General features: G+C 40.0%; 1 protein-coding gene across 3 annotated transcripts; it reads left to right on the top strand.

Moving 5' to 3' along the window:
• Window positions 1–785: 785 nt before the first annotated feature.
• TPCN2 (two pore segment channel 2) lies at window positions 786–25,145 on the top strand. Of its 3 annotated transcripts, XM_041459187.1 has the most exons (26): window positions 786–930; window positions 2,892–2,956; window positions 4,160–4,236; window positions 4,871–5,048; window positions 5,678–5,794; window positions 7,123–7,229; window positions 7,708–7,780; window positions 9,427–9,526; window positions 9,832–9,897; window positions 10,256–10,320; window positions 10,401–10,436; window positions 11,429–11,526; window positions 11,876–11,957; window positions 12,321–12,407; window positions 13,306–13,425; window positions 13,752–13,811; window positions 13,900–14,028; window positions 14,704–14,753; window positions 16,554–16,653; window positions 16,943–17,014; window positions 18,972–19,045; window positions 19,408–19,498; window positions 19,621–19,703; window positions 20,215–20,296; window positions 21,727–21,812; window positions 22,530–25,145. In XM_041459187.1, the coding sequence occupies exons 1-26, from the start codon at window positions 825–827 to the stop codon at window positions 22,606–22,608; spliced, it is 2,283 nt and encodes a 760-aa protein (XP_041315121.1). In that variant the 5' UTR covers window positions 786–824; the 3' UTR covers window positions 22,609–25,145. The 3 variants fall into 3 exon arrangements, with proteins under 3 accessions (XP_041315121.1, XP_041315122.1, XP_041315123.1); XM_041459188.1 differs by lacking the exon at window positions 10,401–10,436; XM_041459189.1 differs by lacking the exon at window positions 786–930 and having other exon boundaries at window positions 2,914–2,956; window positions 4,921–5,048.
• Window positions 25,146–26,485: the final 1,340 nt, after the last annotated feature.

Raw genomic sequence — 26,485 nt, 5'->3', positions numbered from 1 at the left:
CCTATAGCAGTCGTGACGAGTAAGCGTGTAAAATATTCACTGAAGTAGAGAGCACCCCGTTTGATAAACAACGTGTAGCTTTCAATTAAATAGCAAAGGGTGGGTCTATTTTTACTTCCTAGGCTGGAATACTAAAACGAAGGGTTGATACACTCTCGTGTTCATCGTTATGCTGCCACAGATCCCAGTATGCGGCAGAACAGCGTTGGCAAATTGTCCTGAAATTGTCCTTTTGAAATTGCAGCTTTATGAAATTGACCAGTGGAAGGGCGTGTGAAGGGGAGCGTGGGAAAAGCGGGCAAGTAGCACAAGTGAAGCATATTTAACAGTGAAAGCAACATGAGTGAAGTTCACGGCTGCTTATGGAATGCCCAGGTCATTAAATACAAATTAAGTACTTTCTGCGACCAGGGATGTGGTTATTTAAGACTGTGATATATGCGGGAAGCGGCCCCGCAGCTGCCCTGAGCCACCCAGCCAGGAGCCTGCAACTAGGCTGAGGCAAAAAAAAAAAATGCAACTCCTTATCAAGGATGTATTTTTTAAATCCATAAATGACGTGTGGGATGTGAAAACCCGACACTTTTCTCCTCCACACCCCGCCTGCTGAAGTACCTCAGTTCGCCAGGGGCGGGCGGCAAATGGCGCCCAGGGGGCGAACGCCGGCTCCGCGCCGGCCGCGCTCTCCCTCGCAGCCGGTCACATGCGGCGGGCGGAGCCGCCCGGGGCGGGCCGAGCTCCGCTCCCCTCCCGCCCCCGGTCCCCTCCCCTCCCGCCCCGTCCTGCCCCATCGCAACCCGGCGGCGGCGCGGTCGGTGGTGCCCATGGAGGCCGGTGCTGAGGCGGAGCCGCTGCTGCCCCCACGGCGCTGGCGGGCGGGCCGGGGGCTGTGGCGGGAGCGCGGCGGTGCCCGCTCGGCCGCCGAGGACGGTGAGTGCCCGGGGCGGGGGGTGCCCGGGGCGCTGGAGCGGGTGGAGCTCTTGCCTTTCCCTCAGAGCTGGGAGGGGCAGGAGGGGCAGGAAGCCCCCCGGGCTGCTGCGGAGCTCGGCCGCCCTGCCCGGGCTGCTCCCGGCAGCTCCGGCGGGGACGGCTCTGAGGGAGCCGCCAGCGCTAGGGCTGCTGCAGCCCCAGGCTGCTTTAGTTCCTTATGTAATTTTAGGGTTTTCCTCTAAAGTGCTGACAAGGTTTTCTTGGACCCGGTGACTGTCGTAGGTCTGTCTGACATCTCAATTCTCCAAGGTTGGAATGCTTTGGAGACTTCAGGTTCTCTCTTTTCATGATGTTGCATCACCTAAGGGAGCCTTCACTTTTTGTTGCTCTTTTGTGCAGTTCCAGAAGTGCAGCGGGATGGATTCTGTGTGCCCAAAGCGAGCAGTGCTTTAATCATCACTTGTGACTAAGTGTCACTTACTGTGACTAAGAGTTGCAGAATAAGTTTGATATCCATGGCAGAATGCATGGAAAAATTGCTATAGTAAACATTTTTGGCTAATTTCCCTGTTTTATTTTTATACTGTGAACAGTTATTTTATATTCTGCCCTTCCAAAATCCTTGGCATCAACACTAGTGGCTTGCTGCGTGCTTCAAGTACCTAAAGCTTTTGCTGTCCTTGCAATCCTTTTAGCTAATGGTTCCTTTAAGCAACGTTTGTTTTTATCTCACTAGTGTGAGATGGTATAGAAAAAATCGGGTCTTTACTGCGTGGGCCTGGCTTGTATCCTGTTTATGTTCAGATCTTTCTGGTGTCATGGTTCGTATCAGGATCAGTACAAATCTGTTGTTGGTGATGCTCAGATAAAGGGTGACATTTAAAAACCGTTTGCAGTCTCTGTAGGAAATTGATGCTGCTGAATCATGTGGGACATAAAATTGTCTGTGACTCTCATCAGTGGTGCTTCTGGCATTGCTTGGTGTGTGGGGGAGGGCATGGTGCTGCTGCTGGGAGGGACTCTTTGGTGTTGTGTCCCTGCTTGTGATTGCTGTCTCCTGGGTGGAGATGGTATGAAGTGCTCCTTGGGACTCTTCCCCTCCGTGGGAAGGTTACACTACCACATGTTTTTCATATCTGGAGTTCTCAGGTTTTTTTATATCTTTTTATATCTCTCTTGGTTTTTTCCTTCCTTATTTTGACCTTAACTACCTTTATTTCTCTTTCTGACTTAATTGCCAGGTTAGTTCCTGAAAGGTCTTACTTCAAGTAAACACAAGTGGCTGCCCTTTATTTTTTATGTGTCTGTCTTCACACAGACTTCTTAATTACGGGTTTTGAAAAGTGTCATAGTAACTAATTTAGTGGTATTTTATTTCAAATTGTGTTCTTTCACCCCTTGCTGTGTCTTGAGCTCTGATCTGTTTGGTATGGTAATAGTAACTCTCAGAACAAATTTAAAAAGCACTAAATTTAGTTCTCATATAACTATAGATTCCTCCTGGTTTTGGAGGAACAAGATCACTCCAGACTGCAGTATCTTTATTAAACAAAAATAAAAATTGCTATAATAGTAGTGCCTGATTTTCCTGGCTTTGCTTGACTGTATACTCTGTCAAAGAACAATTTGAATCTCCATTATTTTGTCTGTTAGGACTTGTCTCTGTGCAGTCTTGTGATACTTAACTACCAGTGTACTCTGGCTACTTAAACCTAAAAGCGAACCTTTTAACAAAGCACAGGTGCGTGACGTGTTTGATATTATTATTAATTATTTAATGTAATGCACAGTGCTGCTGGCAGAGCAGATGTGGCAGGAGTGCTCTTTTTTTTGTGTGCGTACGGTGCCCTTTGTCATGAGAACCATGATTGTGCACCTTCTGTTAACTGATAAGCGGTTTTATCCAAATTTGGTTTATCCAAAATACAGCAAGCGATTCTTATTTCTTTTTTACTTCATAGGTGCTGGAGCTGATAATGACCTTTATATAAACCAAGCTATAGTATTTATTGAAGATGCAATACAAGTAAGTAACAAGCTTTTTGTTAGCATGCTTCCCATGCTGGATGCTTGTCACACACTCTGCCAGTTTTTAAGTTCTTCTGTGTTCAGGCAACATTTGCAAACCACCATCTCAATTCACAAAGCCAAATCAGAATTCCAGATTCCTGTGGTATGCAAGTCTCAGTGAACTTCTGCCTAGGAGAAATATATTTTTCCCCACAATGAAGTAATCTCTTTAAGGGTTTCAGAAGACATGCTGGTTTGTGGAGTGATTTCCATGGTGGTTTTTTGTTTATTTGTTTGGGTTGGTTTGATTGTGGATGTTTTGCTAGTGACTAACCTACTGCTGAGAGAAATTATTTGAGCAAACCCTGTAATTTGCCTCTCAATCTGACTACTTGCACATCTTAAGAGCTGGTAAAAGCTCAAGAGTTTAAGGCTGGCTTCAAGTGTGAAGCTGGAACTCTTCAGCTTCAGCTGAACTTGATGCCTTTGGAAGTCTTAGTTCCTTCTTTGTCGCTCCTTTACTGGCCATTAACTGCAGGTTCCTAGATCCTGTTTTCTCCCAGGCAGTGGGAATGCTGAAGGGCAGTTCTTGAGCTCTATTGGCTTTTGGTTGGGAGACTTCTGGGGGTCAGATGTATTTAAGGTGTGGCCACCTTTCTGGAAGCATCTACTCAGCGGGGGCAGAGTAAGAACAGCCCAGGAGCTGTCACAGAGGAGGGACATACTTTGTGGATTCCTTAAGAATCACAGGCACTTCCTGATCTGGAAGCATATTTATTCAAAGACATAGGTTGAGGTCTCTTCTATTCAGAATTAATTTGTTTGCATCTTATGGCCTGTTGGAAGAGAAAGACAAAAGAAGAGGCATGAATGGAATGAATGCTGGAGAGGGGAATTAAGCGGGTGGACCATTTTGGCAAGTACGTAGAATAGTCACTGAATTATTACAAATGCTGTTATTTGAAATGATGATAGTGCTTGCTTGGCATGACTGGCACACAGTTTAATTATCTGAGCAGCTCTGTGGTCTTTAGATAGCAGAACTTCTTCACAATCTCGCCCTTTTCACACATGTGGAGTACCTCTGTGGTCATGGGTGACCTAATACTTTAATAATTAATAACATGTACTAATTTGGTTTGCTTTGGTCACTTGATCTTTGCTTTTGAGACAGACTGAATGTAATGTTTGAATTAGCCTTTTTGCTTCCTGCCTTCAGTACCGATCTATAAATCACCGTGTGGACTCCAAATCCCTGTGGCTTTATCGATGGTACTATTCCAGGACTTGCCAGTGGTAAGAACTTGGTTATTCTCTTTGCTTTTTTGTTTAGGAGTTAGTCTTCCTGAAGAACTACTCTTCCTCTTTGCTACTTGCTAGATAATTAGGTAATTGTGTTGTTATCTTTATAAGAACTTACTCTGGGAAGCACGTAAGTTCTTATGACCACATGTGAAAATGGTAGAAGTGGAAAGTAGAAAATTTTATGAAAGTATGATGACATAGATGGCTCTTTGGAAACAGCCACAGGATTATTGCATGAGTGGACTAATTAGCATGATTTAAAGCACTATGCCTTAAGAGTTTTCAAAGTGTCTGTTTCTAAACACACTGGATACCAGCAAGATTGTTTGCTGCTGTTAGTTTCCAAAGGACACCACCTCAGGTTATTTGGTGGTCAGCAGTTACATCTCCAGTGCAGGCAACAACTCGCTAGTCAAGTGCTGCCTTGTGGTCTAACACATTTGAGTGAAATATAGTATCCTAAAGCTTGGTTTACTTCAAAGAGTATTGCTTTACTGTAAGTATTTTGTTATTATTTTGACTCATTTTGTGACTGTTTTCTGGGGTTTGTTTTGGGGTGGTGCTTTCTCGTACCTTTTTTTTATGATTGTTGGTTTTATTTTTGATTTAATCTCTGTCCAAACAGGATTTTGAGCTTAACCATTACTGTAATCTTGACTTTGGCTTTCGTTGAAGAGCCTTCCTCACTCACCATCACGTCTGATGTGCGCTACCGCCTTCCCGCCTGGAATCCTCCCTGTGGCCTCACGGAGAGCATGGAGCTGCTCTGCTTCCTGGTGTTCATGGTTGATGTGTCTGTGAAGGTGAGCATCTCCTTCATCTGGTACTGAATGAAGCAGTAGGTGTGTGGTAGAATTGTTTTTCAAATCTTGAGTTTGCAGGGTGAAATGGCCGTGCTTTATTAGAGCCTCATTTCAGGAGAAATTAGCAAGTGTGTATTTACTTAATTAAGACATTTATTCCCTTTTTTTTTTAAACCTAATTTTCCGGATTGAGTGAAATAAAATTAAATAAATTTTGCTGAGAGTGCAAGTGTTTTGACTTAGCTGCTTGTATTAGGTTATAAAATCTAGGTATATAATAAATATGTGTCAGTTCATTTACACAAAATAAAAGTTGTCAGAAACTGACCTTTCTTAGGATACTTATTTCTGGAAAATCCCTTTTTTATGTTTATTAAGTAGAGAATTTACTTGCATTCAAAGGATTTCTCTCGCATGACCATTGTGCAACTTTTACTTTTGCTGACCTTTATTTATTCTTGTAGAAAAAAATCTCTCAACAAGGTATTTTTGTTTGGATTTTGGAGAGCTTTTTAAGAGCACTAATGTCAAATTGCAGATGCTTGGAAAAAAATTGGTGTTGACTTATTACGGTATTGGATTTTATTATTAAAGTAAGTTATGGTTATTCTTTTTTTTCCCTTGTCCAGAGTTACTTAATTGGATGGAAAGAATTTTGGAAAAATAAATGGCTAATGGCTTACATACTGACATTAATTGTTTCCCTTACTGATTGGATTGTGTCACTGAGTTTTTTCTGCAAAGAGGTAAGAACAGCTTTACTTTGGTCTTTCACGGCTGGATAATTCACTGAAGCAGCGAAAAAGTTTGGTGTAATGTAGTTTAGTAAAAAATTCTGTTTGATTCTTAATGTAAATTTTGTGTTTGTTGGTAAAATTAAATAGCACTCATTGCTTTAGTTTGTCAGCAGTTGAAGAGTGCAGGGAGAACTTACTGCCTGGCACCAATTTTGTCATGCAGTTGAAGACTTATGTGCTTAACTTGGCTGAATGACAAAACCTCTGAAGTAAAGTATAAGAAAAAGGTAATTAAAAAGGTAATTGGTAGTTTAGCATGTGCTTTCTAACCTGAAGCTGTGCTGTGTTCAAAACAGTTGTGTCCTGAGAGGAATATCAAGTTTGGAAATGGTTCTAAAAGTGCCTTCCTTGATGTAATACTGCACTCTCCAGTTGGTTTTGTCTGCCACAGATTTACATTAAGTTAGTTGTTGTGCACTTGCAGTCCTTGTTAAGAAAACACTAGTGTGGTAAAAATGCTGGGAAGTCAATGAGAGAGACGTAATCTTAAAATGTGAAATCTTGAGGTGTGATAGTGGACAGGGAGTTTGAACAGGAGTTTCCCAACACAAAGCAGTGGCAGAAGGAGCAGTCGGACTGCTGGGATGGATGAACAAGATAATAGAAATAAAGTGAGTAATTTTTATGGATTTTTTTGCTGCTAAGTGTGGCCCACAGAAGACTGACCCTAAAATGCAAGATGCTGAAACACTTGAAGTAGCAAATAAGTGACAGGAATAACTTGAAGACTTGGAAATATCTTGACTGCAAGAATCAAAAAGATTATTTGCTGCAGTGTTGTGGGGAAAAAAAGCACTTACAGCTTGAGTCTTGTCAGAGACAGAAACTGCTAAGTAATTGCCAGGCCCTTCAGTTACAAAACAGTCTGAAAACTGAAGTTAAGCACTTATTTTTAGAATATATATTTGTTTTTATGGACAGTAGCTCTCTATTAATCCCTTTCTTGAGATGGACCTTGGCAGAAAATACGAAAATACCATCTCTTGTGAGATTGTTGTGTCTACTGAGCAGTAAATTTAGATTGTTTCCAATTAGTGCCCTGATGAAACTATTGAAATGTCAGTGTGTGTTTTTAAAGCAATCTCTCCTCATTTTAATGAGGTGTGGAATCTTTTTTGGTGTTTTGTGAGCTCAGAAGGGCAGAGCTCAGTTCTTTTTCTGTTCTGCTGTTGGCTTAGTCAATGTGTGTGTCCAGTGCTTTCTGACAAACTTGCATTCAAAATATTTGAGCTGCCAGTCTTGCAGCAACTCAGTGTCTGATCCGTTGTTTTTTGCAGAGTGTGAGAATAAGAAGAATCCTTCGCCCATTCTTTCTCCTCCAGAATTCTTCTATGATGAAGAAAACGTTAAAAAGTATCAACAGCACGCTGCCTGAAATGGCGAGGTGGGTTGTAGCCCAGAAAACATCCTTTCACAGGATGGCTGGTAGCAGGCAGGTTGTTATCCTTTGAGGTCTGGTGTGGGACATCTGAGCAGCTTTCTCCTGGATCAGGTAGCTAAGTGCTCAGTGAGATCAGGTTACAGAGGGTGAAGGTTGTGGTAACTTTTTGATTCCTCTTAGTCTGTACAGGATTTCTAGACTTTGACATGAACTGTGTGTGTGACATAGGGTTTTTTTCATGCTAGTCAAGAGGGAGGTTTTGATTCTGCTTTTCTAAGCCCTTTTGTAAGGGAGGAACTGAGACACATAAGTGTGATTTTTATTTTGTATCAAAACTCACATCTCCTCCTGTTATCTCCATCTAACTTCTTAAAAACACCCCTGGTTTTCTTCATATGGCATAATTTTGCATTTTTAGCAGAGGATATTAAGAGTAAGATAAAGTTACTGTTAATACTTTGATATATTTGCTTTCCAACAGTGTTCTTCTACTACTGGCTGTTCATCTGTCTCTCTTCACCATGTTTGCCATGCTGCTCTTTGCTCGAACAAAGGTAATCAGTTCTCTGGCTGCTTTGGTAGATCTGGGTGCCTTTTTTCTGTACTTGCACAGCTGCTTCTTGTCTGGATTTATAGTCAAACTAGTGAAACTCGTTTTCCCTGAAAAAGGTCATGTTGTCAGACGTGCTGAGATGAGTTTGAAGTCCATTTGGAGAGCTTTAACATGTGCATAGTATCATGTGTGCAGGAGACTTCCTTATACATTTACCCAGTTTGATCCCTTGAGTTACTTTCTCTGCTTTTGTTGAAACCCTTCGTGCTGTTCTGTCTCCAAAGCTCTTGTCACTCTTTCATTTATATTATCACTTTTTTTTTTTATTATTTTTTTCCCTATCTAGCTTTTTGCTAACTTTAGTTTCTTCTGTGTTTTCTTGCTTTTCAATACTGTTATTCCTACCAGGCCATGCCCTGGTGGGTTTTTGCCTGTACTAGTTTTGGTTTCTGATCCCTTTGGGTTTTCCTCTTGTTTTTCTCTTCCTGCTTCTGAAAAGCAAAATTGAAATTTTGTGGTTAAAATAATTTTTGTGTTATGGTAATCTTGATATGTTCCTTCTCTTCCAGACTTCCTGTAGCTTAATTTATCACACTCAGATTATTTGGTGTTTTTTTCATTCTTACTTTTTAAGGCCTTCCATAAATATGTTACTGTAAACACAACAACTTCTTGCATACTTCTCCCAGTAATTTTGGTCCCATCCTTAATCTCAGTTTTGCACCTTCATTTCTGCTGTAATTTGCACTCAAGCCAGCTTCTTGTCTTCGTCATGATCAGCAAATTCCCTGAATTCCCATGTTACAGAATCTTTGGAATTAGAAGCAGAGGTGTGTTTTCCCACTGTTAGTTGCCTTCTGGACCTTTGTATTATCTCTGTTTGTCACACTAATTTCAGCTAGGAGCTTCCCCAGCAGATGTATATTTATAACTTGTATACCTAAACTAATCACTTGTGTGTACATTGAGGTAAAAAATAACAAGTTAGAGAGTGGACTTTCCTATTTTGGTGTGCTGCTCTGACATCCATACAAACTAATTTTATCTAACATGGCAAAATACTGCAGGCAAGTTCTAAAGGTAGGTTTATTAATTAAATTCATGACTCTTTGCATTGTCTTGTGTGTGTTCTCTAGGGTTACATATTCCAGTCTTTGCAGCAGATTCAAGAGCTGTTTGTCCTGTGCTGCCTGACTCATGTTTGTGGTGTTTGCACTCTGCATCTTTTTTTATCTGTCTCTTCTTGACCTCCAGAAAAAAAAAATATATGTGGAGGATCCAAGATCAGCCTCCCAGTGTGTTTTTGATGAAGGTTCTGATTCCATACTGTCAGTTTGTGGTGTGATTGTTCTTCCTGGGTCTGAGGTGCTAACTAGACATAACTTCACGTGGACCTTCCTGTTCTTACTTGTGCTTTTTCATTGCTGTTAATAAGTGATGTGATTGCTCTGTATACATACACATTCTCTTAATTTTTATGTTTGGCTTTTGCTTTTTCCATGGGGTAGATTTGATTACGTGTGTAAGAAATTGATCATTGACTGATATTAATTGTTAAAAAAAAAAAATTAAACTTTTTTTCCCCCTTCCTTGCTAAGAGAGTGATTTCTTGGTATTTCTCTTAACCATGAACTCATCTTTGCCTAGGATAACCAGCAGGATAAGGAGTGGGTGGTGTATTTCCGGAATTTGCCAGATTCCCTGACATCACTGCTGGTCCTGCTGACTACTGCAAATAATCCTGATGGTGAGCAGTCTTTCAGAAATAACACTTATCTCTCCTTTTGAAGAACAACAGAGTAAGATTGCTCTGTTCAGACTACTACAGACTACATTCTTTCAGCTCCTGGTTCTTAGTGCAGCCAGAGGAAGGTTGTGTAAAGGTTCATCATGCCTTTAGTAACTTGATTTTTGCCTTTCTGTGGTGTAATTATAAGTGCCACTCTAAAATCCATCTGTATGAGAGCTTTTACAAATTACCAAAAGTTCATAGATGTCTCTACTGTGCATCTCAAGCATTAAAAATTTTTTTTTTTGTTAAATTTGATTCAGTGATGATACCTGCATATTCTAAGAATCGAGCATATTCAATCTTCTTCATCCTCTTCACTGTATTAGGTAAGTTGCCTCTTGTCTTCAATGCACTTCAACTTCGACACTTGTGCATACCATCTACACTGTTTTAGTTTTCTAGGAACGTTTAATCATGAATTTCTCACTTGTGTGATTCTTCCAGTTATTGCAAAGTGTCTGTGAGATCATTTTCATGGAAGGTTTTTATGGTTTGGAGTTTCTTGGTAACATGTCACAGGGGAATGGATACATTACAGTATCCAAACATTAAAAACGTTTTGGAAATCAAACGCAAGAAAACTAACCTTCTTTAAGTTTTACTTTTGATTTACTGCATATGTTGAAACTTCTTTGAGAAACAGATATTTTTCAGTAAATTTTACTGCTTCTTTTTCTCCAATAGGCAACTTGTTTTTGATGAATTTGCTTACAGCAATAATATACAACCAGTTTCGAGGGTACCTTCTGGTGAGTAAAGCATTCCTAATTCCTATGTTCTGCCATAACCTTGAACCTTGGAAGAATTAAGTTTCATCTGTGTATTAAAGGAGCCTTCCCACTCTGGTTGCAGATACATTTTTAAGGTACTAAATGTTCTTTGATGCAGATACTTTTCCCTTTGTGTGCTGTTACAGCTTGATCCCCTCTGGTGACAAAACCTGCTTGCATATTTCCAAGTATGCTGTGGATCTGCTATTTTGACTATTTGTAGGGGAAAATAAAAAGGAACTGTTGTATGACTGAACAAGGACAAGTGGCTGAGTATCTTAAACTGTGTGAAGGAAATCTGCTGAACTGTTTGTATAGCTGCTGTTGCAGATCATAGAATATTAAGGGATTGGAAGGGACCTTAGAGATGATTCATGGGCAGGGACACCTCCCACTAGACCAAGCCTTACCCAGACTGGCCCAGTAGCTTTTCTGGTAGAGTTCCAGAGAGAAGGTGAAGTTTGTTGGATAATAAGCCCGAGGCAATATTACTCAGAATGAATGGCCCCCACCCTCTTGTGGCAGAGGAGTGCGTGAACAGAAAGGACTTTTGGTAATCCTTTCCTCCTCCTCTGTTTCATCCCTTCTTTCTCAATTTTCTTCTTTCTTACATGATAGCATGACATCATCTGACTATTAATAAAGTAACTGAGTTTGCAAGTGATTACTGTAATTAAAAAACCCATGAAAAACCATAGCTCTGGATTTGTGCTTTTAGGCAAGAAGCTGGAGTAGGACTAGCTCTCTAACTCTTCTCTCTGCATGCTAGTGTGAATTTCTGTGAATGCTTGAGCTTTGCTCTTGCCAGTGTCTCTGGACGGGGCATATGCCTGTGCACTCCAGAACAGAAAATAAACCATAACCTGCATGTTTACTTGAATTCCAGGGACTTGTTTGCTTACTTGTTTCCTTCCTCCTTGTACAAGGAGTTCTTGGAAGGAGTGAGGCCTAGGGCAGTCTCCTGTTCTGTTCTCTAATCGCAAATCTGGGATGTGTGCCCGAGGATCGGTATATTATTTGGCCATAGGACACAGTAGTGCCTGAAGTGTGAGTAAATTGTTTCCCCTGTGGTGTTTTTACTGCTCAGAAATCAGTTCAGTCCTCCCTCTTCAGGAGGCGGCTGGGAATCCGGGCTGCGTTTGAAGTGCTGTCTTCCCTGAAAGAGACTCCTGCTAGTGCACAACAGTAAGTGAAGGATCTTGAAACAGTAGATTATCTTAAAAAAAACAAAAAAAAAAAAACAAAAAAAAAAAAAAGTAGATTTTTGGTCATCTTGTTTTGTTTTAATATATTTACTGAGGATGCGTTCTTGAAAATGGCAGTTTGTTGCTCATCTAATCTTTTTTTTTTTTCCTGAAACTGGGTGTTCATAACACACTGTTAGTGACTCTTATGGGGTCTGTTTCCTTCTTTCCTACTTCTAGTTTCATTTGCTTTTCAAAACAAGAAAGAGGCAGGAACACATTTGGAACAGCTCATTTTGCCTTCTATGAAGTTATCTGTAGCAGGGCTCATTCTGTTTTCTTTTAAATAGATCCTGTGTCAGTGTTGGGGCCTTACTACAGGTGCTGCAGAAAGCTGAGATGGATTCTCGCTGCAAGCAAGCCATCATGGGGGTAAGAACTGGATTTTCTTAGCCTTTACGTTGGTGACTATCAGTCCTGACTAGCAAATCCAAAGATCTGCTCTCTGTTACAGCATTCCTTGGATCATAACAGAATAGTGGCGCTACTACATGGTACTAAAATTTAAGTTAGTCAAAAGAGCATGTGATCCCAGAGAGGGAAAATAGAAAAGGCCAGACATGTCCTCCAGTCACTTGGAGTGTTGTATTAAAGCAGAGCAATATTGAACCTTACTCAAACAGCTTGAATTACATCTTTATTCGTAGATTTTCAAGGTAGTCTGAGGGGTTTTGGCAGACTTTGCAGATGTTCCTATTGCAAATGTTGATCTGAATGTTTCTCTTTCATGTGAAGTCACTCAAAATGTGCTCCTGTGACCAGCTGTCAGCTGCCCAGTTCCAGAAGCTCTTTGAAGAGCTAGACAAAGATGCCATTAAGCAAGTATGTATGTGATCGTCATTTATAAATCATCAGAAGTTGTCTGGCCTTGTGCAAAAATAAGTGAGAGTACTCTAGTATAAAGTGTATGAACAAACTTAGCAGCATGTGAACACTAGGTGTCATCACATTGATTTTTAAGCTTTTTGTGAGCAGCTTTTATAGCCACAGACAAAATTGCTCTGGGCGCTTTTACAGCATTAGTGTGGGATTGCTAGGTGGTGTTAAATGTACAAAATACATCTTTGTTTATTCTGTCAGCGTTTGAAAGTGAGCTGTTCAGGCAAAATAGTTCAAAGTCTTTTTCCTCCAATCTCTGAATGAAGAACAAAACATGGATTCTCTCAGTGTTCAGATGAAGATGGGCAGAAAGCAGTTTTCTCTACTTGGAGAGGGAAAGAAAAAACACTAAATTATTTGAGGGTTAGGAAATATTCTCTTCTGTGTTTGCATGTATCATGAAGATGGGCAGAAAGCAGTTTTCTCTACTTGGAGAGGGAAAGAAAAAACAAAACACTAAATTATTTGAGGGTTAAGAAATATTCTCTTCTGTGTTTGCATGTGTTTAAGACTTCTGAATTAATGTTGGGAAATGGGGAAGGGATGTATACAAATAGTAGCTTGGTGTTTAGTTTATCTGCTTGGGGCATTGGAGAGAGGTTGAATTATATTCCTTCTTTGCCATTACCTTGTGCTGTGCCATAACCAGAAATACTTTCTTGCCACATCTGGAAAACATTTTCCTGACGAAATGTCAAAATTAGTCTGTGGCCCTGAAGATTTGCTTTGAAACTGTCTGGGTTTTTTTAAATCTGAGATGGGGTGGTTTTTTTAAAATTATTGTATTATTTTTAAAATGCTTATTCTTTGTGACTCAGCAAATCCTTTGTGTTCTTTTCAGCACCCTCCATGTCCAGAGTACCAATCGCATTTTATGCAGAAAATGCAGTTTGCCTTTGGCCATCCCTACTTTGGCTACTTGGGGAATGTGGTAGCCCTGGCAAACATTATTTCTATTTGTGTAAGTAAAGTTTGGTTTTTTTTGTTGTGGGGCAGTGGTTTTCTTTCTTTTTCTTTTTATCATTGATTTTTGGCTTTTCTCTGCTGCAAATTTAATTTCTGCTTGTGTTCTTTAATTTTCTTTAAATAACTGCTTTTTCTAGCAGTTGGGTTTTTGGCATGCTTTAGTCATGCAAAGTGTTAAGAGGGAATACTTGCAGTTAAAAATGTATTTTCAGCTGCTTGAAAAGGTCTATGCAAAACATGAAAGACTGTTCTTGTGCTTAAAAATCTGTTTAATGTAGCAGTAAAGCTACATTAAAGATTCATAAAATATTTTTGTTTAAGGTGGTTTTGGTGATGGATGCAGATAAACAGCCATCTGAAAGAGATGACTTCTTCCTAGGGGTAAGATGCAACAATATTCCATGCAGTTATTGCTGTTCCCTTGAGATGTCAGGAATTCTAATGGTTGTTTTTCTTTTTGGGGGTGAAGGCTATCAACTGCTTCTTCATCCTGTACTATCTGCTGGAAATGTTGCTGAAAATCTTAGCAATGGGCTTGAAAAGATACTTGTCTTACCCAAGCAATAGATTTGATGGACTTCTGACTGTAATTTTGCTGGTAAGTGCTTTGTTGGCTTACACATTCTTGGGTTTGTTGGCTAGGGAGGTTAGGGAACTACAAGAGCTGGTGGGATTGCTTTTATTTAACACTGATCTGTTGAGCTGAACAACAGGAGCCAGTGTTGTGGCTTTCTGTGGCTGGAAAGTTTACATGGTGGTACATGGTTCTGTTAGGGTCTGTGTTCTGAAGATAGGTTTATTTAAATCCATGGAAAAGGTGCTTATTTAAATCCATGGAAAGGGCTGATAAGAAGCCTTTTAAATTTTATTTGGAAAAATTCAGCTCCTGGTATAAATGCATGAGGCATTCTGTTTCATAGTTTAAAACCACTTTTCTCTTTAAATTTAAAAACAACTGTCAGATTATTATAATTATTATTTGGTCAGAGCCTGACACCCCTGTGGCAGATGAGGTCAAATTCATGGTTAATGGTATTCACTGCATATCCTTTTGTGAGTCACTGTTGGATGCTCTATGTACGTTTGGTTAGTTTGGAGAATAACGAGGCAAATATGACAATTCAGAGCTGTAAAGTGAGTTGAATTTGTGGCTTAAAGCTCTTGAAAATGTTTCTTGTCAAGAAGCTTACACAATTTCTTGAACACAGATTTATAAAGTAAAGTTTTGATTTTTTTTTTTTTTTTTGGCTTGGTTTTTCTTTCCGAACTGAAGATTCTGGAGATTGCAACTTTTGCTGTGTATGGATTTCCTCATCCTGGCTGGTGAGTAACCTCTGTGACCTGCTGCCCTTTGCTCAGTGGCTGGGGTGGGTCAGGGGAACACACACATTGTCATATATACATGTCATGATGCTGTGATTGTCAGCCCAGTCTTTAATTTACCAAATTTGGTAGAATTTTGCACCCTTGTAGTCACTAGAGGCCATGCAATATGGATAAGTGAAAGAAATTTTCTTTTTTCCTAGTGTTTTAGAGTTCTGTGTGGCTCTTCTGAGAAGGATGCATTTGTTTTAATTGTAATCTGATTTAAAATAATATCTTGGCAGGTCTGTGCATACCAGGGGTGCAGGAGTGGGAATATGGTACTGCATACACAACCTAATATGTTTCAGTACCAGATTGCCCATAAATCCAGTTATATGAACTCCCAAATTGCTGATGAAACCTCTTCACACCTGTAGGTAGATTGAAGGCTGAGGTTTTTTCATGCTGTAAAATGTAGTAAGAAAATTCCCATGGACTTAACGCTCTTTGTTGGTATTGTAATAGCAAGCAATTGTTTTTTGATTTTCTTAAGTTCAAACAGCTTTTGGATAACTATCCTGATTTCTTTTTTATTGTAAAAAACATAAAAATCATTGCTTCATCTTAAAATTTGAAAACCGTCTCCACAAGAAGAGAGGAAAACAGAGGAATTCTGGAAGATTTCCTGCATCTTCAGGAGTGATTCATAACACATTCTGTTACTTTGTGTCTTCATGCAAGCTCACACTTAAGACACTGACACTCCCTGGTTTTTCAGGATATTTATTATGTTGCCATCAAGAAGTTCTCTTAATTTACACTAGAATCTCTGTTCAGAGTTAGACAAGTCAGTCCTTACGGTTGTAGAAGGGTTTATATTTGAATACTACTTGTATTCCTGTCACCTAGAAGTGATAGTTGCCAGAAGAGCAATTGCTACAGACTAATTATGTTAATTATTGATGTTATCATTATGTTTGTGTTTGATTCTGCCCTTTGATTCTTAAATGTGGGCAATTGCTTGCTCTGTCATCTTGGAGCAACAGTAATTCTTGTTAGGTCTTTGTGCCAGTCACTGCAAGCAGGTTACAATCCAGATTAATCCCTCTGAGTCCTGATGTGTGCTGCTGTCACATCCACAGACCAAGCAACCACCACCTTCAGGGCAGGACAACGATGTTGCTGTTATCTAGACTATGCCTTTTATGCAGTGTTAAATGAAATAATTTCGTTCATTATTGGGGTTGAATATATTGGAGGTACAAATCGTGATTTAGCATCAGTGTTACCAAGTCATTGGCAGCTTTAGATCCCCACCACCTGCCCTCCTTTCCAGCCAAGAGGCATTTAGCATGCTCATGTAAAAGCCAAAATTCAGGGCTGGTTTTTGAAGTGTATGCCCATCTCCCATGGAATGTTAACACATAAGGAAGAAGGTTGACAAGACAGTCCTTTAACCTAGTGCTGTTTTCAAAGCCCTTCTTCAGCCAGGCATGCCCTGAAAGATTAATGCCCATCTTTGTGCACGTTCCTGAAGTATCTCCCTCTAGCAATCCTTTTGATTCACTTGGTTTTCTGAAAGGACCTCCTTTGGTGCCTCCTCCCCAGCAGAAGGCACAAACATGCACTTCAAAGAGCTCTCTGTACATATTTAAGAGCCCAGGCTAAAGGGATTCCTTCCTTCATCAGATACTAGTTCACTGTAGCTGAGATTCCTGCTAAGTAAATCAATGTACTTGCCTGTAGCCCAGTAGATTTAACTGTGTTGTTCTGTCATGGGTTGTTCCTCTGATTTGTTACTTTTTCTGCCCTTCCTAGGAGGCCTGAGTTCATGGGCTTGTTGTCCCTGTGGGATATGGTGCGGCTGGTGAACATGTTAATTGTCTTCAGGTTCCTGCGGATTATTCCCAACATGAAGGTGATTGCTCTTCCCTCTACAACTCGGGTTTCTTTGTTGGTCAAGCTATAAATTTTGTTAGAGCCTTTCAGGGTAGGTTGCAATTCTCTTGCACATGAGTGGAATAGCTCAGCTCTAACTGTCCTGACTTTTGCACAGCCCCTCACAAAATCACTGACTCTTGCCTGCTCCCTCACCAGAGAATACCAGCTCAAGTTCTCTTGATGTGATTCTTTGTCCTTTTAGTAAAAATCGATATGGATTGGAAGTGTGGTGAATGTCATAGGTACAAAATTCTGCTCTGTTCTAGTTCATGGCTTTGGTTGTTACTACACTGCTGGATCTGGTGAAAAACTTGAGAGCCTTTGCAGGAATCCTTGTGGTAAGTCACGATGCAAGATTGTAATTTCCTTTGTTATAGTTTAACAAGGGTACGTCACCAACAAAGTTAACAAGGTTCTTGTACAATCACCATGAGCAGTAACATTTCACTTTAACCAGCCACTTCTTCTCCAGGGCTTGTCTTGGAAAGCCACAATAAACTGCTTGTCTGTGACAGCCAGCACACAGTGGCAGTGCCTCCTTTGAGAGGAGTATCTTTAAAAGATTAATTAAAGCTCCCTTTGAGTGTTTGTCTTAGCTTGGGTAGTGCAGATTCAAATTAAAAATTAATCCATGCTAAAAGTAGACCAATTTTCCTTACCCTGGTTTGCATATGTTAAATTAAATAGCAAAACAACTTTAAAATTGTTTTTGGCTGAGGAGGCCTTGAGATTGCATGTTTGGACATGTTTTTTTAAGAGCCTCTGCCATCCTGTTTTACGTGTGTCTGTGTAGAACATAGACTCAACAAATGTGATTAAAGGGTGGATCACAATGTGTGATGTCCATTACATGAATTCTCCCAACTCTTGAGTTTCTGGCTTTGCAACCATGTCTTCCTGGCAGGGCAAAGAAGTGCCTGGGTAGGTTTGGTTTTGCTATTATTCTTGGGTTTTTGTAGGGTACCTTAATTTGAATGGTCAAAGATCAGTGATTTGTTGTTCGTGCAATGATTTGTTGTAGCATGCAATTTAATCAGAATACCTATTTTTGTCATTAATAATCGATAGGCCTTAAATTGGCTTGTGTTGCACTTTGAAATAAAGATATTGGTTGGGGCAAATCTAAGGTGGTAAAAACCTTGCTGTGCTGTACAACTCAGACTTCTGAGACAAGTCTGCCATAGTGTTTGCCTCTTCCATTAATTTCATTTGCTTTTACTTGAGGATACGTGGAAGCTCTCACTGAGCTTCTGCTGTAGTGAAATCTGACTCCATTGCCAGCTGATGCTAAATATCTTTCCTAATGTTAGCCTGGAACACACATGCAGATAAAATAATGTAACCGATTAGCTAATTTCTCAGGCAGCGAGTGTTTTAAATATGTGTTTTTTTCAAAGAATAAAATTAATTTTATTGCCCAGTGGATACCCCATCTTCTGGCAGGCTATGAAATGTCAGCTTCAGCTTAGTCCAGTGGTGTTCAGAGTTTGTAGGCCAGGGCAGCTCTCTTCTGTTCCTTCCAGACTTCCCATTCCTGGGTTTGTTTTGTAGCAAAATAACAAAAAAAAAAACCAACCAACCAAAAAAACCCCACACCAGATTTTTTTGTTTGAAGACTCAGCTTGCTTCAAGCTTTCCTGGGATAAATGGCTCCTACTCAGAGAAGCAAAGCAAAGCTGTAGGTTATTTCTAGAACAAATCCTTTTAGGGTAAAAATTGCTATGTCACCTAGGCAATTGCTAAATACTGAAAGGTGTCTCTTTAAAAAGTAGTTTGGATTTCTAACAATTAGAAGACAAAAGTTCCCAAATCCTTTGTGTTATTCGAAACTTTATTTTTAGACTAATTAGAATTTTTTAAGGAAGTTGCTGATGGGATATAAAATAATGACATAGTTTTGTCTTTCAGGTAAGCTCACTAAAAGTTTATTTTCATTGACTGTAGCAGAAAACTCAGATATTTAGGTTGTTCTAAATACCAGTAAATACTCGTACTGAGTTTCGGTTTTAAGTCACTATTCTGCAATGTTTATAGTTAAAAATCAGCATTCTGAGACACAGAAGTAAAATAGATGATAAAATTATTTAATGCATTTTAATAACTGAAAATTAAGTAGAATATTAAAAAGTAAGAGCAGGCAGTTGAGAAGTATTTTCACTTTAAAAGCTTCAGGCACTGTTCCTGATGCAATTGCCTCAACTGTGGTACTAAAATGAATTCCGTGTTAATTGCATTTTGCTTTATTACTTTGTGACAGAAATATTCAAAGCTAATAGTTGGTTGTGTTCCTTCCAGGTGGTTTTCTATGCATTTGCTATAACTGGCATAATGCTGTTTAAAGGTGCTGTTGTTCCCTTGGGAAATACCAGGTAAGATTCTAAAACATCACCGCTCAGAAAGAATCTGTTTTTCAAAAGCCTTTTTACCTCTGAGCTGTTTGTGGTTGGTTTTGTTCAGTTTTGGGGTTTTTTTTTTCTCTCATTCTTGGAGCCACCCTGCTTTTAATGTTAAATCACACAGCTTCATTATCTGTTACTCCTTCTGTTTCTTCTTGCTGTATTAAAATTGCAGAAATGCTTATCTGTAGTTTTACCCTGCTTTATCTGAAATACATTTTTTGAACTGTTTCCCTTATTTTCTGCCCGTGTGAGATAATCTAACTTTCTCCAAGGGGCTCAGAAGAGCTCTAAAGCAGGGAGCTGTGTTCGCATCAGCCTGTAATCTCTTGCAGTGCTGCCAACACCACACATGACAATGGCACTCTGCAGTGTGGGACATATGAACAGCTGGAATATTGGCCCAACAACTTTGATGACTTCGCTGTGAGTGTGATCATGGATGAAATCCCTGTTCTTCCACTCTCTGCTTGTCTTTCCTCCTCATTTTCTGAGGCTTAGATCTGTGGTACAGCCACTTAAACACTGTTGTGCTCCTGGTTTTTTAGGCAGCAGTGGTGACCCTCTGGGATGTGATGGTGGTGAACAACTGGCAAGTCTTTTTGGATGCATTTTCAAGATATTCAAGTCCGTAAGTAGCTGTAGTAATCCTGAAGAAATCCCATATAAATCCAGCTTATAATGTACCTGAACAGGAAGTATACACATAGCACAGTTCCTACCATCTGCTCAGAGGGGTGCTGCTTACCTTTCTTTTGGACCATTTCTGATATATAGGAAATAAATCTAATGCTTCTGTGTTTTCCATCTGGATGAACAATTTTTTCTAGACTTAAAACCTTGGACATACCTTTCACTTGTATTTACTGACTTCATAGGGAATGTTTGAATGAACTGGACAGCGCCTGGGTTGAGCTGTTCCAGTGACCCTTGGCTGGTTAACCCAGGAGATTTAGTCTGTTTAGCTGACGAAATGAAAAGCAAACATTTTTTGTTTTTAATTTTTTGATTCAGGCCCCCTTTTCCCTTAAGAAAGTAGTAGTATTATATTTCAAGGAAAAAAATGTGATTTCATGGTGCTCGGCTCAGGCTGAGGTTATTTACTGCTTCCTTTATGTATTGTCTGTTCATCTGATCTGCAGGTGGGCAAAGATCTATTTTGTAGCCTGGTGGTTGATCTCCTCTGTCATCTGGGTTAATCTCTTCGTAGCTTTACTTCTGGAGGTAAGGAAGTGTGTTTATTTGGTGTGAGATGCTGAAAATGGGTTCTAATTTGTGCAGGAAATGAAAAGCACCCAGACAACTTTATGTTGGGTTTGTGTGTGTGCTTACTTTACCTTTCTTGCTGCCCTATGCCCAAGGAGCTGGGGAATTGTTTTCTTTTTCCTAGAGAATTATATGTTTTATTTGCAATTTTGTCACAAAACTGGTTGTGTCTCATTGGCTATGTACATTTCATTGTAACACTCTCCTTACTATAAAGATGAGAAGTATTTAAAATATTATAAAATTGCTTGTCTCTTAAAACATTACCATTTAAATTCAGCATTAATTATTCAAGCTGTAGGCTTTTTTGCATTTTAATTTGTCAGCAAATGAAGTGAGCAATTTAAATTTAAAATTTTTATTTTATTTGGTTCTCCTGTGTTTCTTCCCACCCCAGTTTGAATTACCACCATTATTCAGTGCTGCTCTAGAGAAGTGGAACTGATTACTTATTTTCAAGAGATCATGTTCTAGAGTTTTTCAGAGAAACTGTGGGAGTGCAGTTGCCTGAGCAATGCCATGAAGAACACGTGGTTCTGCTAGTTACTCATGGCATACTTTCCTGCAATCCAACATTTCTGATGGAGAAGGGAATGCTAATCATAACCATCTCCTCCAGGTTCCCCATTGTAGACTTCTCTTATAGGCAGTGGAAGGAACTGAGAGCACTTCACCCCATCTCAAACCCTTCTAGTTTCTTTTGGAGATGTTCTTGACATTGCTGAGTGTACTGAGAATTAAAATTTACTACAGTAGGAAGAAGGGCAAGCTTTCAGTCTAGGACACCTTCTACCTGCTTGTTTCTGCAGGGCTGTGGCCAAATGTTGCTGTCAGAGCCAAGATGCAACATTCCATAGCAGGAGAGCAGGATGTCACTATTTTTCTCTCTCTCGGTGTTTTTGTTTTTGTTTGTTTTTTGGTTTTTTTTTTTCACGAGCTATGTGTATACTCCCTAGGTATTCATCTGTCAGGATTATTCAAAATGGGTAAGGGAACGTGGCAAAACCTGAACTAGCAGTATGTTTATATGTTGTTGGGTTTTTAAAGAGGAAGAAATTAATATCAGGTAGTCTTGTGGGTAGTTCACACGGTTGTCTTGGGGAGGCAGTCCTTGCTAGGAGCTGAAGGCAGCAGGGCTGTCTCCTGCTCTGCTCTTCTTTCAGTTTGTGATGAGAAAGTTATTCCATTGCTGAACAAAGGCCTGAGTAAAGTAGTGACTTGCAGCAAGTAAATAAGCTGATGCCTAAACAAATGAGTGTTCACCATGTAAAATCAAACCTCACCCACCTCCCAAATCTTATCTGCAAACATAGTGACCAGATATAACCTCTTCTCTGCTGCCATCAGAAGAAGCCTTTATATCTTTTGCTGTTCCTTCTATATTTCAGAACTTCATTCACAAGTGGGACCGTCGCTGCCAGCGAGAGTCTCTTTCAGATATTGAATACCAGAGGACAGTTGAACTCATGTTCAGGTGAGTTGGGCTGGACTTGATAATCAGTGTAATTTTTTTTTTTCTTTGTCTGTTTTAAAGAATGTGTGCTGGCTGCAAGATGTCTTCCGTTTCCTCCCTCTGAAGCAAACTGTTCCATCTGTTAGTTTGGAGAAATCCAGCAAGTGCTTGAGTTGGGCCTGCTTTAAGCTGACTTGGTAGCCTAACCTTTATATGCTTTGTGCTCATGGTAGGATGGGAGAAGAGGTGCTGGGGATGAGGGGAAAAACTGCCAAGGGAGGAAAACACAAGGGAAAGAAGAAAAGGAAAGATGAGGGAAATGATGCATGTTCTTGGCTTATTATGAAATTGTGGGTGGTGAGTTAATGCTTGATGATCATGCATTAGTGGAACTTGTAGTGCATGTTAGATACTCAATAGTAGCATTGGGAGCATGTTCTCATTTGGGAGTTTTTTCAGGAAAACAAATCTACTGACCTTCAGTTGTATTGTACTGTGTGCAGGAAATTGCTTCCCTGCTTCTTATGGGAAAACAGCTGCTGGTTTCCATGACACATCTGTAGAGGATGGATCACTTGCAACTAGATGCATCTTTAGGGAGCATCAGCTTATTGTAATTTTAATTCCTTGTTTCATTCCTGAAACAAGCAAACGTTACATCTCAGTATAAGCATTACAAAAACCAGTGCTGGGAAGCTCTCTTTGCTGCCCCTAACAACTCATGCTTTTTCTTTGTAGAGATGTTTTGGAAGAACCTACAGAGGAGGAGTTGATGGAAAAACTGCACCAGCACCCACACCTGCACTTATGTAGGTGACTGGTGGGAAGGACTGATTTATTTAGACCTCTGTTTTCTTGAGGTTGTCAGCTGGAAGAAACTGAATGGATTTTCTGTGAGATGCTCTTAGGAGAGGGGCTTGTAGGACACTATGTGAGATTTTGCTTGGGAATTCTCTGCAGAAAGGGTTTTTTATTTTGGGTTCATATCTTTTTTTGAAAAAGATTTGAATCCTGCTAACTTGATTTTAAGTTGCAATTTTAGAAGGAGTATTGCAGCTGTTATTTTTATAGGGTGTTGATATCAGAAGGTTTTATTTACTTTTTTTAATAGGGAAAGTCTCTTTAAAATGACAGTGCACTTTAAAACATGAACTTTATAACCACTAAGCCTGCTTCTTTTTTCAGCACAAGAAAACGAAGCTGCCTTTTTTGGCAGGCGAGTGTGGCAAGGGCTGCGCCCTGCAATTCAGGAATGGATTAGGCAGGACCAGAACAAAATCCTTAATCTTCTTCTAGTGAGAGCTGAAACACTATTTTTATTGTAATGTGACACCAGCATATCTTACCAAATTTTCGGGAGTTAATCACGTCAGAGCACAATCAATTCCAGCTTAGTAACAGGGGCTGCCTGCTTTGCACATCCTCTGTTTTTCTTTGCTTTCCATAGGGGGTTCATGCTGGTTGTGCCATTCAGGTCACTGAGAGCAGTTAGAACTTGGACTGGAGCAATTGCACTTGTGGTTTTCAATGTGGTAAAAGTAAGCTCTCTTTCAGAGTCAATATTCTCATGTTGCTCTTCACTGAACCTCTTCCTTTTACTTTCTTCCAAGTCTTGTTTTACACTGTGTTGTATTTCATGAAAAAGCTAAGCTTTGGCTGGAATGTTGTACCATGATCACTGGAGTCGCCCACTCAGAGGGGGAAGGGGAAAAAAAAAAGGTTGAATGGGATAATCAAAGTGCTTAAAAGTTGAAGTTTTAATTCGAGCCTGTGGAAATTGAAGGTGCTCAACCAGTATTGCAGGATCACATTCTTTTATGGCTTAATAACCTCATGCTGTGTACCACTAAGTTTCACCAGGGTAAAACTTCTTGGATAAATAAGTTTCTCAGCAAATCCAAAGTGGAGGATTCACAGTAAGCTGTGTCCAGATGCTTTTTGTTATCCCTTAGTCTTCTTCTAAAAAGGGGGTTTTTGTTTGAATCTCTTGCCACATAACTAGTAAACTGCTATGAAGAATAGAATCTACCACAAGTACTGTTTTTATATGTGAAAATGAAACTGCCCTTTGGGCACTGCCTTCTCATTGAGACACTTGTCACCAAAATAGACATTATTGTGGTCATCTCTGTATTGACAAAGGCTTGGAGGAGGTAAATGGCTACTATTTATAAGTGCCTTGATTATTTTTTTAGTTGAAAAATGTTTTTCAGAAGTGTCAAGCAGTCATCCTCTGTACCTTTTCTCATCTTTTTTTATCATTTGCCATTTCTCTCTGTCCTGCATGAAAGAGAGCAAAATATCCAGAATGATGGTGCTGTTTTTGTTTTTTTTTTTTAAGATCTAAACCATATTTTTGCCTTGTTGTCTCAGAAACTACTTCATGATCCGTGTCTGTTTCTTTACCTTTCTGCTTGTATTTTCTTTGTGCTGTGGAGCAAAATACATTGTAGCTTTCATATGATGTGAGCTGAGTTCTGAGCTACTCCTGCAGTTTTTCTCGGTTTATGTAATCCTGCCTCTTAAGCCATGTCCTTGTCTGTGTGCAGTCTCTTGTCTCTGTTCCAGGTTAAGCCACCCAGTAACTCACTTGCACTGGTTTCAGTGGCATCATCATGGTTATTTTCAGTCATGCACTTAAAACACTCATCATGGTAAGCTGATAAAGGCATCAGCACACGGTTTTCCTACTTTTGAGTTTGTTCTGTTCAGTATGGCTTCATGTCAGGATGGTTTCTGTTCCTTCTAGTGTGATGTATAATCACTGCCACCAATGTATTGGGACTTATTGCACAGTGGTTAAACACTCTTATTTTATCTTTCTATTGAAAAAAAAATTGTTTTCCACTTTTCTAGATACTTGAAGTAGCTTTGCCTTGCCAAAAAGGAAGTGTCCAGTTCTTATCAGCCTACAAGTTTAATTATTTTTTCTGGCCTCTTAAGGTTCCTTGGGGTTTTGTGGTTGATTTTTTTTTTCTTTTTTTTTTCTTTTTTTTTGCCATTGCATTACAACATTACACTACAATCTACCAAAGCAACACAAATTGGTGTGGGAGTACCATAAACATAAACAACTGTCTCCATTATGCCATCTTTACATCTGGACAAATGTGGAGAAGGTGTTCTAAAGGGAATAGTCTGTCTTGTTCTTGTTTCACACTTGTGTAATTGACTGAGAGTGTAACTAGAATTTAATACAAAATTGTACTACCTAATGTCACTTGAACTGGAAGATGTAAATGACCACAAATCTTATGCAATAATTGTATAAATCATGGAAATGAATGTACGTCATTAGGTAAAATTTGAGGTTTGCATTATTAAAAAAAGTTTTTTCTTCTTGAACCATGAAAATAATTGGGGTGTTGAATTGATTCCTGTGGTTTGTTTGTTCCTTTCCGTTGCTACTGATTTCTGCAGTGCCAGACATTTCTGTTCCCATTGTTTTTGCCAGTTAAAGGCTGGGCCCATGGAGGAGATTACGTGCAAGTGAGATACAAGTGCTTGGTTTCAAAGTGCAGACCTAAAGGATGCTGCTCTGTTATTTTCCAATTCTGGAGGCACATAGCATCCTCTGTAGGTACTTGGCACACCCAGTTTTAAGGTGACACCTCATTGGAACTGAGTATTAATGCTTTTGAGCAGGTTGATCTTCATTTGCATTTCCATCTCTACAAACCAGGTATTCCTTCATCTCTCTTTTCCCCAAGAGAGTGGTGGAAAAACATTCTCACAGCATTTCAGCTGGGGCACATTGTGCACATAATTTAGCAGAGACTGTGGTATTCTTTGGTAATGTGGTTTAGAAGATGGTGGGGTTTTATTAAGGACAGAACAAAATCAGTTGTGTAACAGATGTGTCTGGCAATGGTTGTTGCAGGTGTGGAGCAGGTGAAAGCCAAAGCAAAGAGAAGTTCACCTTGTGTTGTTAAATCAGGATCAGATTTTTCTAGCTTCTGAAGGAAGATCATAATCACTTAATGTCATGGATTGATCCTGGCACAGTGCCAGTGCCCCCATGAAAGGTATATTTTTAAAATGGTTACAGTGAGATGTGACCCGGAAACAGAACAAAGCAGGCTCCGACTTGGGAATGGAGGGGGAAAAAACAATACTTTATTAATCGACAACATAGACACAAAAGGGAAAAGAAAGAAAAAAACACACACAACAATCCACAATGGAACACCTCCAAAACACTCCTCCTCCCCCCACTCTTAGTCTCTGTTCCTTCTGCTTCTCCTCACAGCCTCGTCACTCCTGGCTCCCGGCTAGCCGCCTCCCCAAAGGTGCAGTCTCTAAATTACAGGAAGAAATTGGTTCCGTCCCGTGGCCATGTAAGAGAAAAGTCCAGCCCAAAAAGCTACTCCCTCATCTCCTCCATCCAAGACACTTCTCATTTGCTGACATTTCTTCACCTACTCAAGTCGTCTTCTTCTTGCCCATCCTCCATCCCCAGTGTTTTTTACAGCTTCCATTGTTTCAACACCAAAGGGGTAAAACCTCAGCCGTGGTCTGCCCACGGCTGGGCACCTTGCTTCCCACTTCTTCTCCTAGCCGTGGTGCCTGCACAAGATACCAAATTTCCAGCCAGCACAGTCTCTCTATCACTCTCTCCCAGGGGAGCTGCCCAAACCATCCCAGGTCTCCTCCACCCCTGCATCTTGCAGGGCTCTGGCCTCCCTCTTTCTCAG

This window comes from Pyrgilauda ruficollis, unplaced genomic scaffold (assembly GCF_017590135.1).
Source record: "Pyrgilauda ruficollis isolate IOZ18807 unplaced genomic scaffold, ASM1759013v1 scaffold132, whole genome shotgun sequence".
NCBI lineage: Eukaryota > Metazoa > Chordata > Aves > Passeriformes > Passeridae > Pyrgilauda > Pyrgilauda ruficollis.
Note: the sequence above shows the minus strand (reverse complement) of the source record. Positions and strands in the feature narration are given on the sequence as shown.